The 19833-nt window shown below is 47.3% G+C and overlaps 6 protein-coding genes across 6 annotated transcripts; 4 read left to right on the top strand and 2 right to left on the bottom strand.

The window, feature by feature from the left end:
- Positions 1-40: 40 nt before the first annotated feature.
- Positions 41-658, top strand: HD556DRAFT_1312712 (uncharacterized protein; the record flags this gene model as incomplete). Its single annotated transcript, XM_041300691.1, has 1 exon — positions 41-658. One exon carries the CDS (start codon positions 41-43, stop codon positions 656-658), a length of 618 nt encoding a protein of 205 aa, XP_041154871.1.
- A 2851-nt stretch (positions 659-3509) lies between these two features.
- HD556DRAFT_1246697 (uncharacterized protein) lies at positions 3510-3698 on the top strand (the record flags this gene model as incomplete). The annotated part of the gene is made up of 1 exon (XM_041298631.1): positions 3510-3698. A coding segment is annotated over one exon (189 nt), but the record flags the coding sequence as incomplete, so codon positions are not given.
- A 2084-nt stretch (positions 3699-5782) lies between these two features.
- On the top strand, positions 5783-6199 carry HD556DRAFT_1215487 (uncharacterized protein; the record flags this gene model as incomplete). Its single annotated transcript, XM_041296672.1, has 1 exon — positions 5783-6199. A coding segment is annotated over one exon (417 nt), but the record flags the coding sequence as incomplete, so codon positions are not given.
- Positions 6200-6985: 786 nt separating this feature from the next.
- On the bottom strand, positions 6986-9372 carry HD556DRAFT_1501818 (uncharacterized protein; the record flags this gene model as incomplete). The annotated part of the gene is made up of 9 exons (XM_041308965.1): positions 6986-7422; positions 7595-7724; positions 7753-7838; positions 7887-7943; positions 7986-8168; positions 8296-8358; positions 8405-8744; positions 8823-9171; positions 9309-9372. 9 exons carry the CDS (start codon positions 9370-9372, stop codon positions 7240-7242), a joined length of 1455 nt encoding a protein of 484 aa, XP_041154874.1. The 3' UTR covers positions 6986-7239.
- Positions 9373-9605: 233 nt separating this feature from the next.
- On the top strand, positions 9606-13160 carry HD556DRAFT_1434418 (uncharacterized protein; the record flags this gene model as incomplete). The annotated part of the gene is made up of 12 exons (XM_041305322.1): positions 9606-9939; positions 9997-10511; positions 10564-10714; positions 10745-10765; positions 10834-11053; positions 11115-11244; positions 11393-11568; positions 11622-11718; positions 11764-12224; positions 12330-12448; positions 12534-12851; positions 12898-13160. The coding sequence occupies 12 exons, from the start codon at positions 9606-9608 to the stop codon at positions 13158-13160; spliced, it is 2805 nt and encodes a 934-aa protein (XP_041154875.1).
- Positions 13161-14515: 1355 nt separating this feature from the next.
- On the bottom strand, positions 14516-19404 carry HD556DRAFT_1312716 (uncharacterized protein; the record flags this gene model as incomplete). The annotated part of the gene is made up of 15 exons (XM_041300692.1): positions 14516-14928; positions 14974-15110; positions 15344-15456; positions 15661-15920; positions 15976-16839; positions 16892-17083; positions 17130-17492; positions 17647-17814; positions 17877-18048; positions 18231-18233; positions 18354-18406; positions 18497-18518; positions 18614-18872; positions 18952-18973; positions 18999-19404. 15 exons carry the CDS (start codon positions 19402-19404, stop codon positions 14516-14518), a joined length of 3447 nt encoding a protein of 1148 aa, XP_041154876.1.
- Positions 19405-19833: the final 429 nt, after the last annotated feature.

Raw genomic sequence — 19833 nt, forward strand, 5'->3', positions numbered from 1 at the left:
GACGGTAATTCACTCATAGTTATTCCCAACCCTTACGATAATGCCACCTCGCCGACGTGCTCTCAACATACCCCAGACTTCATCCCCTGCTACTGTAGCTCCTCCTGCCAACACACCCCAGACTTTATCTCCTGCCACTGTAGCTCCTGTCAATACACCACAGATTTTATCCCCTGCCGCTGCCGCTCCTGTCAACACGCCACAGACTTTACCCTCTGACGCTGCTGCTCCTGTCAACACACCACAGACTTTACCCCCTGCTGCTGCAATTCCCCCTGTTGCAGCCTCCCTCACTGCAGCTCCCCGAATTGCAGTGACTGAAGCTCTCCGGAATCCTCGCAAAACTCGACGGCCCACCAAAAAGCAGCGAGGCGGTGCAGCTCCCAGGGCTGGTCCAAGCCACGCAGCGGATGACGGCGAGTTCATCAATCTTGACGTCATCGACGATGTCAACGAGGAAGACGATGACCACCTACTAACACCAGTGGAAGTGGCCTGCACAGGCCCCAGCCCACTTCAAACGCTTACAGGTAGCGATACAACCCGATCCAATCCCTTGGCCACGGGGCGTCGAACAAAACAGTCAGGATCGGAGGTACACCATTTTTTCACAAAAGATGCAACATCAGGACAGCGCGTATGTACACCCTGTGTGTGAGTATCATCTCCAAGTCTTTTTTTGTTTTCTCTTTCTCACATCATTCACCAGGGACGTACAGAAAGAAGATCCCTCATACGATGTTGCCGAATACAGTTCGTCAACGACTACAGGCACTCTTCGGGGCCATTTACTTAAATTCCACCTATGTATCTACATCGCCGCACTTGAGCAATACGGTTTGAAAGTTGGGGCAAAAGAAGTCCGGGACCTTCTTGATATTGGGTGGACTCTCGCACACATAGGTCAAGAGCTCGACCAGAACCCTGATAAGCTTCTTGAATCGTTTGGTTCCCCCGGTGGGGGGAGTCTTGGTTCGCGACCTAGGTCAGGGGTGTCAGCGCCTGGAAATGATATACCAGACTTCACCATCGAGGAGATGCACAGGCAACTCGTCAAATTCATCGTGGTTGATGATCAAGTGAGTACTTATTTACTTTCTACAATGTTGTTATTAATTGACGTTTTTAGGCGATGAACTTAATGGAATGCCCTGAATTCCGAAGGTTACTCCGACTGCTGCGGAAAGATCTACGGGAGTCCGACATCCCTCATCGGACAAAACTACGTGAGTTAATAGTAGAAACATGGTACGAATATTTCGACACTTTAAAGCAAGATATGGCAGTAAGTGTACGACTATTTTATCTCACAAAATATCTTATGTTCTTTCAGAAAGCGGAGGGGAAGATATTGTTTACCTCTGACCTCTGGTCAGACGAGAACCGCCGTCCATTCATGGCATTGACGGCTCACTGGATCGCCCAGCAAGCATCAAAGCTCGTCCTCAAGGCTGGCCTTATAGCTTTCACCCATATTCCCGGTTCACACGATGGGGTATCACTTGCTGCAATCATATTAGGGCTCCTGGACCGTGCAGAAGTAACGGACAAGGTTAGTGATTAACTACACCATGTAACATATTCTGACTTGATCTAGATTGGCCATTTTACTTTAGATAACGCAACCAATAATCAGACTGCCATGGTCGAGCTTTCTCGTCTGCTGTTGGAACGCGGTATCGAGTTTGATCCTGTTGATCGCAAGATCCCGTGTTTCCCGCACATCATTAATATTTGCGTTCAGCACATCATCGCCAGCTATCATTCCGTGGATTTTTCAACAGCACCCGCCCAGTGGCTAGCCTGCAATGCGGTCATCAAAAAGGAGTCGTATTCGGAAGCTCTAACATTTCAACCTGTCAAGCGAGGCAAGCATCTTGTGCGTGTGATCCGTGCATCAGGCCAACGACGAGAAACCTTCCGGAACACTATCTTGATCGGCAACCAAGGAAATTTGTTTCCAGGAGGAAACCTTCTGGTCGTCGAACTCCTATGCGATGAGCCTACTCGATGGGATTCGACGTATGTCATGCTCAATCGTCTTCGAACGCTTCGCCCGGTAAGACATTATCTTGTGTAATATTTTTACAAACTCACAGTGACCCAGGCTATTGATTGCTACCTTGCGACTCAAAACAACTTAACCGAACATGGGTTGAGTCCAACGGAGTGGATGGTCTTGCAAGACCTCGAAGTGATCTTAGAGGTCAGTGTCGACATCATTGAAACACCTATGATGTGTGTTAATCTATATCAGGCACCCCATGCGTGCCAACAATCAATGTCTAGTGAAAGCACCCCTATGCTGAGTGGTGCAGTCTCCGCCTTGGAACGTTTGATGGAACGATGGGAAGGGATAGCCTGGATCGCCACACATTGTGCGCCTATAATTAATGTAGGCTTAGCATGGGCAGACAAATATGGCCACAAGATGAGCAAGACAAACGCGTATGCAATCGCGATGTGTGAGTTTGGTCTGGGTACAGGTCGGTCAATTTCTCACAATTTTTATAGTCGTTGACCCTACATTATGTTTGTCATGGATTGATGCTCACTGGGGCGAAGAACAAGCTCGCACTGCCAGGGAATCTATTATGAGGCTGGTACGTCTACATTGACTCAAACAACGCATCTTTAAGTTAACATGTCCCACAGCTGCGGGAGAAGAGAGCCAACTCTACTCAACATCCACTGGTAGAAACACCAGCTCTCCAATCGCGCACTGGAACCTTGGGCGCGCAAATTTATGGTATTCCTGATGTTGACTTGCCATCACGTCACCATCTCGGTGTTCAAACAGCTGACGAGGAATTTAATATGTACAGTATGTCTCATGTTAGCCCTCAAGGAACCGACGTGCTCGCATTTTGGAATGTGAGTTTTTCATATTGAGTCACTTCTGTTCATTATTAATCATATGTCGACCAGAGTTCAAAGTCGCTGTTTCCTACCATCTACAGCCTTGCGATGGATTATCTGCCCATCCAGGCCTCCGCTGTTCCCTGCGAACATATTTTCTCATCAAGCAGTGAGACGTGCACAAAAAAGCGCAATCGCCTCAGCCCTGCTATGATGGAGATCCTGCAGATGCTGAAGTTCTTGCTGAAGAAAGAACGGCTTGACTTCGTCAAAGGGTGGGCAGCATCAGAGCGGGAGATGGAGTACTCCACTCAAATACAGTGCACACTGGAGTTGGATGACACGCACCAGGAGGAATTTTTGTCATCTGCCGGAAGTACCGGCAGCAGTCACCAACACGACGCTCTTCTCAAAGCCATAGCAGCAGATGAATGTGACAGCATTCCCGATGTTCCTGCCCTCTATTCCTGACATTTTTTCTGCCTCTTTTATAATTTTGTGTACCACTACCTAGTACTCGCTTACGCTACGTCTGTCTGACTCTCATTATCTTGATTTTGATTGTTGACTCTTTTCTCTGCTAGGTTGATTCATGAGTCCAAGAGCGTGTCTTAACAATGTTTCCTTTAAGCTGCTGTTTCTGATAATTCCATGCCCCACTATGGAGAAGGGGCTTGAACGACGAATTGAACTGCAACACTTGCGGTCTCTATTGTAAATTGGTGAGTGATATTTCGTCTATATACACCATACGGACTTCATTGCTCATTCTAGATAATGCCATGAAGAAGGGGCTCGAACAACAAATTGAATTGCAACGCTTGCGGTCTCTATTGTAAATTGGTGAGTGGGATTTCGTCTATATACATCATACAGACTTCGCTGCTAATTCTAGATAATACCATACCCCACTATGAAGAAGGGGCTCGAATGACAAATTGAATTGCAACGCTTGCGGTCTCTATTGTAAATTGGTGAGTGGTATTTCGTCTATATACATTGTACGGACTTCGCTGAGCGAACGTCTCATTTCATTATTTTCTGTCTCAATTAATATTACAGGAGTTCTATATATCATCTTCGCACCAGCCCCCAGGTACTTCCAGCGACTCGCAACATCAGCGTATGGTGAGTCGTATTTCGTTGAAGCACTAGCAGGTGACACTCATATCTACTCTTACACAGAATACCCGGTGCGTTATCCTCCACATCGCAAAATTATCCGCCTCCTCTCAAACCTCACGACAACACATCCTCAAAAGCCAGCGTCGCCACTTTGATTTCGACCTCGACGGCCTGTTGACAACGATCCTTTGACCCCCCTCAACAACGGACCCTCGATCCACACATCTTCCTCCATCCGCGTCTCTCCCTCCATCCGCGTCTCTCCTTTGATCCACGTCTCTCCCTCCATCTGCGTCTCCCCCTTGATGCCTATCTCCCCCTCGATGCCCATATCTCATCCTTGATGCGCGTCTGCGCAGAGCTTCATCATTGGTATGATCTTTCTTTATTTTTGGCACGCGATTAGCGCTGCCATAGAGCTAAGATTGTTTTAGCGTTTGATCGAACATCGGCGAGGACACTTGCCTTCTTTTGAGGGCCCATTGAGGTCAGATCTTAAAGGTATATTGTTGTGATTGGTGTGATTGACGCAAGGCTACAGGCTACAGGCCACAGCTTCCTTCTTTAGCGCTTGCAGCTGATTCTTCGTGTATTTTCAGTTTTAATTTAAAATATATTTAATTTAATCCATTTGAGCCGGATTGAAGCCTTAGCTAGCCTTAACTACGGCTAGCCTTAACTACAGCTAGTCCAACCAGGCCAGGCCGTACATTATGTAAGCTATAACCTCGCACTCAGCTCAGCTATCCACGGCTCCGGCCGCGGCTAAAACCGGCAGTAAGCCGGAGCCGCGGCAACACTACTTAATAGTAACTTAAAATGCATTTAAGGGACCAAAAATGAAAATTCAGAGCAATGCGGGAAAAGTCACAAAAAGGCCACTCGTCCTCTGATTTCGACTTAAATTTCCTTTATACTTATTTGATGGCCATTTTTCAGACATTATAAATGAGAGAACAGCATCTTAGAAACCACTGCGCCGTCTATTAAAAGTAAAAAAATGTGTAAAAACATGGTATAAAGTAGTAAAAAATGTGAGTCCAAGCAGACACAAAGAGAAACGCAGTGCAAGATAATAGCAAAAACGCAAACCAGAAAGACGCAGACACAGCTCCAAAACCAACAGAAAAGCAGCCTAGGGTAAATGCCGGATGAGTAGTACCACGAGGACGATCTGCACAAGCTCTGTTAAAGGGAGTCGTTTGGACGCAAAAAATGAGAAAATACCGAAAGCTAAGTCATCAAACCAAGAGGCGCACGTCGAGTTCTTCAGAGTCGTCGTCAGAAATGAAGTCTTCAAGTCTGGACTTGGATTTCTTGAGAAGCTTCCAGGACATCGAGGTGATATCACTCATGATATCTTTGCCCTTCAGACAAGAGGCGTGCAAAAGGAGAATCCCGAACACAGAGCTCGCCTTTACATAAGCTAATGAACCTTAATATACAGCCACTCTAAGTTATGAGTGACACATTTTGAGTTTCTCGCCAGCGGCCTCAAATCATCGTGAAATCGTTTGGCGAGTACCATAAAGGGGGTGTTTTTACTACTGTAGAATAGATATAGATAGTTATTTTAATGAAACATGAGCATGTAAACATGATACCTGCTAAATGTCAGATCTTGGATGTGATTTTTGAGAACACGTGACTAATTAATATCAATATGACGCGTCAATTCGACGCGTCTCGTCAGCACATCCTGCGTGCATTGAGTAACACGCCAGAAGAGGTTGCTTTGAAAGAACCGGTACATTTTGTTAAATTGCATTTTTAGTTTACACTTATGACTATCTACAAGGTTGGCAACACACTTCCATGCGGCTTTTGTGGGCGTTCCGGACAACCAGAGTGTGCTATCACTATCACTGTGCCTGTGAAAGCCGCAACGACTTGGGACACCAAGTGCGCATACCAGCACCAATTCCGATACACGTCCGCCGATGTCGGTTCGAAGAATCAACCGTGCCGCAACCTACCATTGAAGTGTGAACTCTGTCACCCTGTTCTCCCTCCAGCACCCGGCAAGACAACAAGAAAGACACCTATCATCCCAGTCAGTGCTGTTTGGCACTACAATATGCATGAGCACATTTTACAGGAGCACAAGGAATATGTGGTACCGGGACAGAGAGATGCTGGTTTAGCGCTGCCTGCGAATGTTTGGAAGGAGATGAGACTCACGGACTTGGAGCAGACCGCTTCACGCATCCCGAAGACATGTTGGCAGCCTTCCTATACTCCCCCGGTCGAGATTGGGAAGGAGAACATACCTCTGTTGATTTCCTGCAGTTCAAAACGCTCTGCCGCACCCCAGGCAGGTCCATCTTGTCCTTCAAAGAAGGCTCGAACAACTATTCCAGCAGCTCTTTCTGCACTCGGTGCTTGAGTTATTACTTGACGGCGGACTTATGCCAGTCGTCTACGTACTTCATTCATTGTATTGCTGCAACTTGTACATTTTGCTCTGTGATTGTTCAGTCGATTCGTTTTTTCAAACGACTACCTAATATGGATAAATTGCGTGATCGGTTACGCTGTCACGGTAGGCGTAGGGGGTACCCAAGTTCTGACAGGTCAGTGTGCTGAACTCTAGTTTTGCACGCCTCTTGCCTTCAGATGAGCCAACTTCGAAAATGAGTGCGTAGCTGGGCCCCAATTGTTTACCGAAAATGCATGGGCAGTCGAGGTCTCCTTCCTGGTGGCCTTGTTCAACACCTTCGGTGTTTTGACCATGAGCTTGCATTGCGCCGGGGGAGCTGCAAGTACATCCTCGATATTAATTACGTTGTCTTTGATGAGCTTGAGGGCGCGTTCCAACTGCACAATAAATTAGCTTCATTTTCGAGCAAAGAAAGAAAAACTTACCACAGCAGCAGCTATCCCAACAACACCACTAATCCCACTCGCAGTGAGGGCCTCAGTGTTAAGTGCCGGAACATTGGCATGGCCAATTGTTGCTTGGAGGTGGCCGGTGGCCACCAGCTGGAGCATAAATGGGGACCGGTGTAGGGATTCATTTCTGGCTGGGCTTGTAGAGACTGTTTTTACCTTACCTTATATTGGCACTTTTGTAGCTTACATAAGCAAGTTACCTTTTCACCAGTTACCAGTATGAGTCTGAGTCTTGAGCAGTTTTTATGACATTTCCTCTCCTCTGAGCCTTGAGCCTGGTCCAGAAACCCTTTAGGGTCGAATAGCAGCTAGGTTCTGCAAGACCCAACATTGTTCAGACTCACCATCTAAATTGTTGTACCTTCACCGGAAAGTCTTCATCTTGTCAATGACATCCGGGTCTTCATAAAGGAATCCGAAATCCGAAAGAAGATACTCAGCGAGGTCACTGGGGCTAGTGTCATCATTCCAAGCCATAAAGTCAATGATGATGGCGATGGCGGTAGAGCCAAAATTGCTGCGCCACTCAGAGAGGCGTTGATTGGTCTAAAATGAAGTGCGTGAGAGGGGGAAAAATGAATGGTAGACGAGCATACAACACCAAAAACAGAGCCTTGCAAGGAGGGTGCATACTTGACCTCTGGATAGACAACTTAAAAGATATGGTTAATAGCTTCCAGGAGGGCGTCATCACTAATGTTCCAAAGGTTCGGCTGACTTCCTGCCCACAAATAGATGGTCGGAAGAAATACTTTTGGCCAGCGTCCATCCTGACAAGTGGGGGGAAGATCTGTGTTCCGGTAGGCCGATCAAGCCTTGATCGTTTCAACCCAAGGGCCATCATCCGCCTGTGTGGACGCCAAGGGAGTGTCTGACAGGTCCGTTTGTTCGGTCTTGACCTTTAACGCGGTCTTGGCCTTCTTTGCAGGTGGTACCTTAGTGTCAGTAGTCATAATGGTAGTCTGGAGAATATAAGTTAAGTCTGATCTGTATGTGAAAAAACAATGCACCGAGGATGTTGTTCGTGAGGCCTTCTTGATATCGACAACCATGGGTTCCTGCGTTCCCTGCAGATCGTCCGAGTCAATCAACATTCCAGTGTCACTGACAAAGCTAAGGCTAGCTAGTGAAGACTCCTCCAGGTCATCAAAACTCTCCACGGTCTTGAGGCTGGGCCCTGATGCCAATTTCCGTTTCATACCACTTGCGAATTGGGTGGCGTGAGGTTGGCGAGGCTGAGTAGCCGGTGGGGGAATGCCATTTGACTTTTCTGCAGCCAAGTGGCGAGCAGCCTGTAACATACGAAGTTGAGATGACGGTGGGGGATGGTCACTGAATTTTGGCCCAGGATGTAACTATGCGCCCCCAAATGACAATGAACGGTCAAATATTATTTCAATAACCAAAAAAAATGCATACCTTGCTGCCAGGTTCGACATCTTCAGACTCCGAGTCAGTAACATCGTCGAACTGGAGGATAGGCTTTGAAAAGCATTAGTTTGATGAATTAGAGTAGAAAATAACATACCTCAACCGGTTGTCTTCCTGTCTTCATCACTTCAGATGCAGCCTGGCGTTCGTATGAGTCGTCGATATCTTCATCGCCGAATCCTCCAACCAGATCACTGATAGGAATGGCAGACACATCGGAACCTTTGGCTGGAATGGCTTTGGAGCTTATGCTAGTCACATTTGAAGTAGCCGTTGTCGCAGAGTGGGAGAATATAGTGGATGGAGGGACAGAGGCTTTCGAAACAGAAATCAACCGCCGGGAGCCGCCATTTTCGGATGAACAACTTGAAAGACTTGGTACTACATCTGAAGCCCAGGCCTTGATACGGTCAGGATATGAAGATTTGACAGCGGACCTGAATTCCGCTGTCAAATTAAGAAAGAAGAGTGTCGACTCAGAGAGTAGTAACATGGGAGTTAAGAAGACAACATACATCGGTAAAGAGTTTCCTTTCCTGTCTGCAAGATCAACACGTGCAAGCTCAGCAGCCTTCGAATTCATTGATTTCAAGCGTGCATTAACCGCATCTCTGAGTGACTTCTTTCCAGGCTTCAGTTTTGAAACACCCTCAAACACTTCAACGTTCATGTCATCCTCCCCAATATCCTCCGTCAGTTGGCCCTGCTTTTTCTGACCTTCTCTCTGATCCCCATGTCCTCCACCCTGCACAGCGGCTGCCGGCTGAGGCTGTGATGAAGATGTCACCTTGGCTGCAACCGGACGTGGTCTAACTGGCTTTGGCTTTCTGACCGCCTCGGAAGCCTGTGCCGCTCCATTTCGGCCTGTATATTTGCGAGGCGCTCGATACCTTGCAGGGCAGCTAGTTCCTTTGTTTTGAGGTTTTCTTTGAGATGTTTGTTGTCAGCAGCTATTTCAGCTTTGGTACATCATTTCCTAGTTGCGTTGAGCACAACCTGACCAGGATGAGCATCAGCGTTTTTCGCGCATGTTCTACAAGCAGTGGTTCCGGCTGCTGAAGACATTTTGCTGGGGTCGGTAGAAGCAAGATACAGATAGTGAGGGATACGGTTGGTGACGGGAGAAGCTCAGGTTAGCAGATTTGACTTTCAATGAAATTTGTATGGTTCATGACCAAATAAACATTGTATTTTCGCAGGCCTTCTCAATCAACTTGAGGATGTGAAGTACCTGCCACTGCACATACACCATTCCTATACCCCAAGATGCTTATTTCTGTTGTTTTCACTCTGTTATAATGCCTGCCAATGCAACAAAATACTGTCCTCGTCCGGACCACAGTACCCTCCAGCTTCCTTGCGGCCATCCGAGTTGCCAGCGATATTTCAAGACTGCTGCTGGAAGGACAAAACATAGGCTGTCAGCGCATCCAATAATCCCACAACCTGTCTCAGCTCCCTGTCCACCTTTTCCCGAACTCTTGGACCCAGGAAATGACCAGCAGCGTGAAGATGATGTTCCTTTCAATGCTGATGAAGTCCCTAGGCCATCGTCTCCACCTGCTGATGTCAATGCAAAATTTTATGGACCGGGAAAGCAGTTTTATCGAAATTATCATAAAGGTCTTGATGGTGAGTGATGTCGCACACTTCGTAAAATAAAATTCTAATGTCTGCTTTTGTTTAAAGGTCGACCTTGTGACGAAAACAGTGTGTTTCTTTCTCCGGGCACTCTGCCACCTCCACTTGTTGAGCATCCTGCTGATGACTGGACACCATTTTGGAATCGGATTGAATTCGAAGCTGCTGAATTCTTATTTTGCAAAGATCAAATGTCCGCCTCCCATATTGACACCTTACTTGACCTGTGGGCCGCTACACTTGCAAAACACGATGATCATCTGCCCTTTGCTAATCACCGAGACTTATATCAGACAATTGATAGTATTCCGCTTGGAGATGTGCCATGGCAGAATTTCGCAGTCAAATTTTGTGGTGACAAACTGGACGTCGACATTCCACCATGGATGAACGGCTCTTACGATGTATGGTTTCAAGATCCATGTGAAGTCGTCCGCAACATGCTCGCAAACCCAATGTATGCAGATGAAATGGATTATCAGCCCTACTGTGAGTATGCCTCAGCAACTGATGAACGCCAGTGGAAGGACTTCATGTCTGCTGATTGGGCATGGGATCAGGCGGTAAGTTTTTAAATACAGTGCAATATATATACTTATACACTATTGCATACAGGACGAAATTTCCAAAGATCCTGACACGGTTGGGGCAACCTTTGTTCCCGTTATTCTCAGCAGTGATAAGACAACCGTCTCGGTTGGCACGGGCAACAATGAATATTACCCGCTATATCTTTCTATCGGCAATGTTCGAAACAATGTCCATCGTGCACACTGAGATGCAATTGCTGTCATAGGATTTCTCGCCATGCCAAAAAGTAAGGTTCATTCAATTTTCATGCTAATCACAGGTGCTAACAGTAGGTTTTATATAAAGCTGCATGAGTGCACGCTGAGGATCCGAAGTTCCGAAAGTTTCGTCGTCAGCTGTTTCACTCTTCCCTTTCGAAAATTCTTCAGCCCCTCAAGCCTGGAATGACGAAACCCGAAGTGGCTCGTTTTGGAGACGGTCACTTCTGTCATGTTGTCTATGGACTCGGACCCTATATCACTGATTATGAAGAACAGGTCCTGTTGGGATGCATCGTCAAACGCTGGTGTGCAAGGTAAGTATCTCCGAGCCTTACACTACTACTTGTTCCTCATCAACTGGCAACACATTTATAGGTGTCTTGCATCACGTCTTAACCTTGATGATGATGCCTTGGACCATTGCCGCGAATATGTGGATGCTCTGGTGGAGGAAGGTACTCTATTGGAGATCTGGGATGATTATGGAATTGTTGGTGACATTGTGGTGAGTACATTTTCTTTTGGATACGGTTATTGAATTGCTGGACACTGTCGTCCAGCATGAGGATCAGTGTCTCTCGACGCTTTTTCATTTATGTTTCGTCTGCCAATCTTCTCTTTTCAAGTTGTGCTAACTTCATTTAACTTCCCAGCCATTTACCAATGATTTCCCCCGCGCTGATATAAACCGACTCATTGCCCCTGATCTCCTTCACCAGCTGATCAAGGGAGCTTTCAAGGACCACCTTGTAGATTGGGTGGAGAAATATTTGTTACTGACCCATGGAAAACGCGAAGCTCAACGAATCATGGACAACATTGACAGAAGGTATGTTTCATTTTTTGTCGTGAGACTCAATCATTCATCATGATATACAACAGAATTGCGGCTGTTGCATCCTTCACAGGTTTACGACGTTTTCCTGAGGGACGAGGGTTCAAACAATGGACCGGAGACGACTCAAAGGCACTTATGAAGGTTCAATTTTCTTAAGTTTCGTTTCTTGCTGCTCATTGTTGGCAGGTGTATTTGCCTGCAATTGAGGGCCACCTTCCACAGGACATTGTACGCGCCTTTCGCACACTTTTAGAGTTTTGTTACCTTGTCCGCCGCAACATTATCACAGAGAAGACCCTCACCAAAATTCAAGATGCGCTCGCACGATTCCACCACTACCGCGAAGCATTTCGAGATGCAGGTGTTGTTCCCACATTTTCCTTGCCACGTCAGCACTCGCTCAAGCATTACATCCAACTTATACGACTTTTTGGTGCCCCGAACGGCTTGTGCTCATTGATTACCGAGAGCAAGCATATCAAGGCCGTAAAGGAGCCTTGGAGACGCTCGAGTCGCTTCAATGCACTTGGTCAAATGCTGCGGACCAACCAGCGGCTGGATAAGCTCGCTGCTTTACGTGTCGACTTCACCAGGCGCAATATGGTGAGCGGTACATGTTTATCTGCAGTCGTGATGGCTCTTCGTATGTACCAAATTTTATTTGCCAAGTCAATAACACTAATTTTTCCTTTGACAGGACAATTTTAAGACCTTGATGACGCAGGAGGTGGCCATGCTTGTGCCACTGACAGTGCACCTCTGAATGGCTCGAACGCCAATGTTCTGGATGTGGATGAAGGTCACGACGATGGTGAAGTGGACGATGAGTCTACAGTGCTACAAGCAGATGTCCAGCTTGCACAAACACCCCGTGCGTTTATCAGATTGATACCTCCCATTCATTGCTAATATTGCTTTAGAATGACAACGTGCCAAAATGATTGCTGCGCTCGCAGTAGAATTAAATATCGCACATTTACCCAACCTCCTCCGACAATTCCTCTTCGAACAGAAGCATCCGAATGACACTCGAGACATCTCTGAAGTTTCAGAGTTCCACTTCCCTCATTACGACGGCGGAATCTCTGTCTTCAACTCCGCTTCATCAAGATTTTATTCGCCGAGTGATCTCAGTGGCATTGGAGGCATGCGCATGGAATACATTTGTGCATGTCGTCAGTGGCGAAACGGACATGCTTGCAATGACTGCATATTCATTAACATGAAACCAGAGCTCGAGGGCATGCAGGGATTTGACATTGCTCGTGTTCTGTGTTTTTTTTTCCTTTACTTTTCAAGGAACGACTTACCCCTGCGCAGTTATTTGGTGGTTCGACACTGTTGGCGACTCTCCTGATGAGGACACTGGGATGTGGATTGTGCAGCCAGCCTATCGTGCTAATCACTCCCCGCATATGTCTATTATTCACATTGATTCGATTTATTGCGCAGCACATTTAATTCCAGTCTATGGCGCACAGTTTGTTTCTCATGACCTCAAGTATTACCAGTCTTATGATAGTTTCCGAGCTTACTATGTTAATAAGTATGCAGATCATCACGCCTTTGAGATTGCTTTTTAATTTACTTCACACTTTTTTCGAGCTTTATATTTGTTGGATCTTTGCACACAATGTCATCTCTTTTCACGTCTTTTTCGTCTTACCTGCCTGAATTACTATTTCGTAAACATATCCGACTTTTCGAAGATCCACTTCCAGAGGAAAAAGCTGCCGAAAGGTACAATAAGTTACCTAAGTGCAATCAAGAGATCCGTTATTTTCCTGATGACTGGGCCCATACATAAGGATACTCGATATTGATATGTCGGCCGGTGGCCAGACAACACAGGCGGTGGAGCATGATATTGTCAGCTGGGCCGATGTAGCATATTGTGGCTGTGTGTACCGGTCGGCCAATGCCAATGCTGGGTATGAAGCCATCATGCAGGCCCATGCAGAATATATGTCCTGTGCATATCAGCTGGCCCATATGGAATACATTCCTTGTGCGTATCGGTCAGCCAATGGTGGGTATGAGGCCATCAGATGGGCCAATGGAAACGAAAACCTGATGCTATCAGGTGGGCCGATAGATAATAATGCCTGATGCAATCGGGTGGGCCAATGGAACTGATTCCATCAGATAACCGATATAGAAGAATACCTGATGCAATCAGATCGGCCGGTGGAAATGGATTCCCGATGCAATCAGGTCGGCCAATATAAAAGAATCCCTGATACAATCGGGTGGGCCGATAGAACTGATACCATCAAGTGGGCCGACGTAAACGAATGGCTGATGCAATCCGGTGGGCTGATAGAACTAACACCATCAGGTGGGCTGATAGAACTAACACCATCAGGTGGGCCGATGTAAATGAATCCATGATGCTATCGGATGGGCCAATGTGAACGTATCCTTGATGTTATCAAGTCGGCCGATAGAACTGATGCTATCAGGTGGGCCAATGTAAACGAATCCATGATGCCATCGGATGGGCCGATGTGAACGTATCATTGATGTTATAAAGTCAGCCGATAGAACCGATGCTATCAGGTGGGCCGATGTAAACGAATTCTTGATCCTATCAAATGGGCCGATATAAAATGAATTCCCGATGTTCTCAATGGGGCTGATAGAAATCATGCTATCAGGTGGGCCGATGGACATCAGTACCTGATCAAATCATGTGAGCCAATCGGGATGACCCTCTAATTCTATCAGGTGGGCCGATGCAGAATGGGACTCCTATGCTGATCGGTTGGCACATATCAGTTCGGTCAGTCGGTCTCAAGGAAAGATGACTTTGGGGAATCAACACCATTGATTCAAATTGATCTGCAACCTTGTGATGAATCCATCCACAAAGATACATGTAACTGTAATGTATTATTATGCTTGATCACGAATCCATCTGGGCTAAAACCGAGACATCTCAATATACATCCATGTATGTCGCATACTGTGGCCGAGGTGTCCCCACAAAGTTGTGAAGGCTATCGCGCATGAACCATGTCCAAACTATGTGATCACCGGTGAATGTGATGCCATGCCTGATGATGTGTCCAGAGCAAGCAACCATTGCACCAGAGTTATAGTGCAACTGTATACCGAGGTTGGACAGGGTCATGAGCCCACCACAATAGTGGCCGACACTAGTCATGACATTGAAGCCTTCTGGAGCAGATCTTGGATCTCGGTGAAGAGGGCATTGCCTGTTGCAAATCACAGCTGCGCAGTTGAACACCGAGGCCCAAAGTTGCATACAAGTATATATGTGATCAAGGCTGTTGTCCATGGCCCAGCGAGCGAGTTTGATCTGTGTGGTAACTGCATTGCTCCCATCAGCTGATGATTAGCATCAGTGCAAGTCCTGTATGAGAGAAAAATGACCGACCAGTTGTTCAAAGTGGTCCTGTGTCATCTCCATGACCTCATGCATGTTCAAGACCGGCAGCTCCGACCCCAACCGGTCAAAGCAATCTTTCCACCAATCATAGCGGTAGCTAGAAACCACTTGGTGAATGTACCTAAGTTGAGGGTTATGTGGAGAGCAATGCTCAAAGAATTCATCATGCAATTGCTCGGCCGTGATGGTTCCAGTTTGAAATTGGGAAAATCTTCCGATGATGCCGTGAAGGAGGTCAGGCATGGTTGGATGAATGTTCAGTACCAACGATATGTTGATATAGGGGAACACAAAACGCTGATGTAGGCATCAGCCACAAGATCATAATGACCGACCGACCGATGAAGCACTTACATCTGCCTCCCACTGAAGGTGCCGGATAAAACTTGTTTTGTAAGCTGGCGTCCGAGGTATATGGTTCCGGTCGCATGCAAGCTAGATGGCGGCCAATCAAGAAGTAGCAAACTCTAAGACGTTTGCAGCATCCCATGCAGTAAAGTCACTAAGTTCATAGGTATAGAGTGTAGAGGAGTTGGACATGATGTTTGTAGTTTTGATTAGTGCGGAAAAAACTTTTATGGGAATTGGCATTGTGCTATTGACTAATCCACCATGGCACTTGCCGATGGCCGAATGCAGTTGTGGCTGCATGTGGACCCTTGTCACTCTACCACCACCACCAGCCCTTTTGTTCTGTCGAAGCTATTTTGTGCATGCTGTGAGAGTCGGAGATAAATTTGAGCCTGGCGGGCAGCATAGCAGCTGTGCCCGACCATGTGAGTTGCATCGGCCTGCTGCATTCGGCCGACCCATTGTTGGGATTTGTGAATAAAAAATTCAACCGTCCAAATCATTTCCCGACCGACCAACAGCAGCTCCTCTGCCCAACGATCACGCAGGGTCAGCGTCCTAAGCCAATGCACTCGGTAAACTATCACACATCAATCAGCATAACGCAGGAACAGATAGGTCGGCAAAGTACGCACATTCATTCATCCAATCATTGTTTGCAGAATCCCCCTCCACATCAATGGACCAAAACCATGCTAATGTGTTATTCCTTTGACCATGTACGTTCGGGTCTGCCACCACAGTAGTAGCCTTGAGGTCGGCCTTCTCCAACGGCCGGTACTTGGTCAATAAGTCATCGGCGCCGAGGTGAATGAGTTGCTTGTGGCATTTTGAGTATATTTGTGCATTCAGGTGAAGAACCTTGTCAACCGAGTGCACCCGGGCCCATGCCCTAGTTGACCGTGCTTGCGACTTTGCTGACCAAACCGTTGTGCAAAAGAGAATGGCCTTGTCTGCTAAGTTAACCCTGATGGCATGCAATGCATCATTTGCTTGGCCTTCTCTTAATGATATTTCTTGCAGGACCAGGTCCGCAACACCCCACTGGGCACACCTTTCTATGCTGATATTGGACGGCAATGGAATCACCACAGTCTCAAGATTGAACTCTACCGGTATATCATATCGGTCTTCATCATCTGGCCTATCGGGCTCCTCGCACGATGACCCGACGGAGTCCAATTCTGCTGTATCCAACATCACTGTCATGCCATCCAAATGGTCACAGCGGTGTAATTCATCACCGAGAAATGTTACTGCGACCCTGACGAATTCATCAAGTTGTCCTTGTAATCTGTCACGACGCCGGGCTATGGCCAACTTCTGTGTGTCCATTGGCCGCTTTCCCAACTTCTTTACATCAATGAGGAGGGCCACTTGCGACTCCTCCAGTGTAATTCCACAGGCCAGCCAAGTTGCTGCACCATGATGGATCTCGCCGGCAGGCCATTGTGCCTGGCGATTCAACAGGTGCAACTCTTGCTGTTTTCTGGTTGGCGCTTTGCCAAAGCATATCAGTGTATTGTACATAGATATTCCATTGCAACGGACATTTTTTCAATCGAACTTTGTATATGTCCATGGAGCTGGGATTATGGAGTCGGTCATCCTGAGCGGCAACGGCCTCTGCTTCCCATTTAACAAGGGTGTCATCCTCGGCGGTCTCGCTCAACCGGTCAAATGCATGTCGGCTGTCCTGGACTCCCTGCACAGCCTCCTTAAATTTTCTGCAAAGGAATTTGCCTAAATGCATTTGTATTTGTGAGCTCGGTACAATGATATTCCTCACTGATGCGTATCATCTTCATAAAATTGCAGTCATTCATTTGAAAGTCTAAACACTCCTTTCGGTGGGGGGTGGACATCCCCCTTGCCGACAGTGATATGATGTTCAAGGGCGCCCACAGGGTCTCCATGATTTCGCTGTCGATCCTGGCGGCACCAGTTATGAAGTTGGATGCATACTGCACATAGCATTTGTCTTGATGGCTGTGGACATGCCAGAGCCCAATACCAGGAATAATGTCCATTCCCCATGGAAGGTCAAGATAAGGCGACTCCTCAATCTGCTTCCTGAGATGCTTGTTGTATTGACAATTAATGTCATAGAATGTGAACGCCTGATCGATCCCATAGGTGTTGTACCCCAGAGCTTGACAAAGCGCATAATCCATGTTCATCTGCCTTTGGCCGACAAACTAATCAGTTCAACCTGTCCGATTTGGCAGTTTGAACAGCGAACCTTTCCCCCTTCTGAAAGTCCACCATTGAATGAGGAACAAAACACCCATGTCTCGCGCACGCACACCCGCCTATCCCTGTTGCCTCCAGCTTGTGGCGGGAGGCATTGGCCTGGTTGACCGCTCGGTGGTTGTTACATTCTGACCTTTGTACAATGTCCTGTGCCTGGGATAGATGCATTTTGTATCGGTGTAGAGACTCATGCCTCTCATGGTGTGATATGGCAGTATTCACTAGGGAGTACACAGCATGAACTTGCAGCATCACTCTGTATGCTGTCCGCAGCTATTCCTACATGAGGCGCAGCTTTCCCATGCAACGCGCAACATGCGCGCCACTTCCCGCGCTTCACGACGTATACGCGCGCGCGCTTTCCCACGCTTGAGCGCCCTATAGCGCCAGCCATCCGGAAGCATCCATCCACTGTCCACCAAGTTCTCTAGTGCGTATGTTTCCATTTCTCTTATCTGTGTATTGTTCCACCTTTATTTTTATCATGGACCCTTACTTACATACATATATCTTTGCATACCTTACTCAGTAGCGATTCGGCTCCACATGACAGCGCTTAGGCGCCATATAAGCACCAGCATTACATACCTAACTCACTTTCCAACTTTCAATTTTTACCTCCCACTTACCCACTTACTACCTAGCAGAGTATAGTTGCAATCTATTCCTTGGCACCTCGCACTCACATCTTTTTGTCTTGCATCATATCACCACTTAAGCAAACTCACTCTTACTCTCTCATTTCCACTCACACGCGCACCTTCGCTTTCCTGCGCCTTGCATGCACCTTCGCTTCCCGCGCCTTGCGCGCACCTGCACTTTCCCACGCTTCGCATCAGCCAACCAGTAGCGCCTACTTCTAGATCCTTGCTGCACTTGCTTCCCCTTTAGGGTTGAACGCACTTGTCGTCTCAAGTATAGCAGACTAGGCAACGCGCGACCTCACAACATTTATAGATACAGTCAGGAGCATCATTTGTTCCTCTCAGTATTGTTGTTTCTACATCGGGCATCGCTGACCATGAAGCCCAAGCCATCAGTCAATGCCACCTCATCGGTCAGATTGGTGGGATACAAATGCTCGGCCTTAAAATTGCCATCCATAACCAAAGATCTGGAATACAGCCACACAGGGTCAGACTCATTTCTCTCCGACAAATTGAGGTTTACACCGGGCTGAGGACATGCAGGACAGAAGAGTGCAAGCTCCCCCTCCTTTGGCTTTTGCTTCTCATGACCAAACCCATGCCACTTGAGCTGCTTCACTTGTCTCCACTGCCTGCCGACCCTCATTAATCTCTATACCGGTCCTTTCAGCCATTTTAAGCAACACAATGCAGGGAATCCATGTGACTCACTGGAACCAGATGAGGGAACACGCTGGAGGTGATTCACCTTAATTTACTGTAGTAGTTCATTGCCGATGTCCCGCATTCCAAGTTGTCCAGCAGGAAGTCGTCCAACACCGCAAATGTGAATGCCGTCTTCGGCGAAGTGAAAGACGCAGGGAAGAGGCTGGTTTCTAATAGTTGCATGTCAGGGCTCATTGCGTCGGTGCACTTACAGAATCTGATCATCAAGGAGTGGAGCCCGGAAGTATCCACCACCGTGGTCAATCGAGGATCGTTAATGAGGGGTATCCATGGGCCTTCAGTCAAATGGTCTCCTTCATCATCTGTATCACACCATTCATCAGTCAATCCAGGGCAAGGCTTGCCTGCATGGCCAAGGTGGACTTCCAACCCGATCTTGGTCAATGACGTGTCCTTGAAGAATCCCCCGGTCCATTGACTGATCCGATGGAAAGGCATGCGGCTGTGAATCGTCCGACAACAATGAGTGCAGAAGAGCAGTTCACCCATGCAGCCATGACATCTGTAGACTCTGTCCTTTAGACAGACCGAGCACATCCTGTTTGAAGGTGGACCCTCTCGCCAAAGTAGCAAGTCCAAGTAGTCCTCGGTCTTGTACTGCCACTCGCGCAGATAGTCATTTTGACTCTTAATATTTGGTGTCAGTACATGGGACAAGGCAAGTGAATGGTGAACTTGCCATGGACTTGCGAAGACAAAAAGGCTCCAAGTTGCACTCGCCCAGGTCATAGCGTTCATAGTCACCCTCCGCATGAAGTCCTCTGGTGGATTGCTGCTTGGTAGGCGATTTTTTGGGTGATGAATGGACCGATGTTGTTCTGCTGTAACGTCAAGCTTTGACAAATCGTCCTGTATCTCCTCTAGATG

Source organism: Suillus plorans (genome assembly GCF_016647745.1).
Source record: "Suillus plorans strain S12 chromosome Unknown HD556scaffold_78, whole genome shotgun sequence".
Lineage (NCBI taxonomy): Eukaryota > Fungi > Basidiomycota > Agaricomycetes > Boletales > Suillaceae > Suillus > Suillus plorans.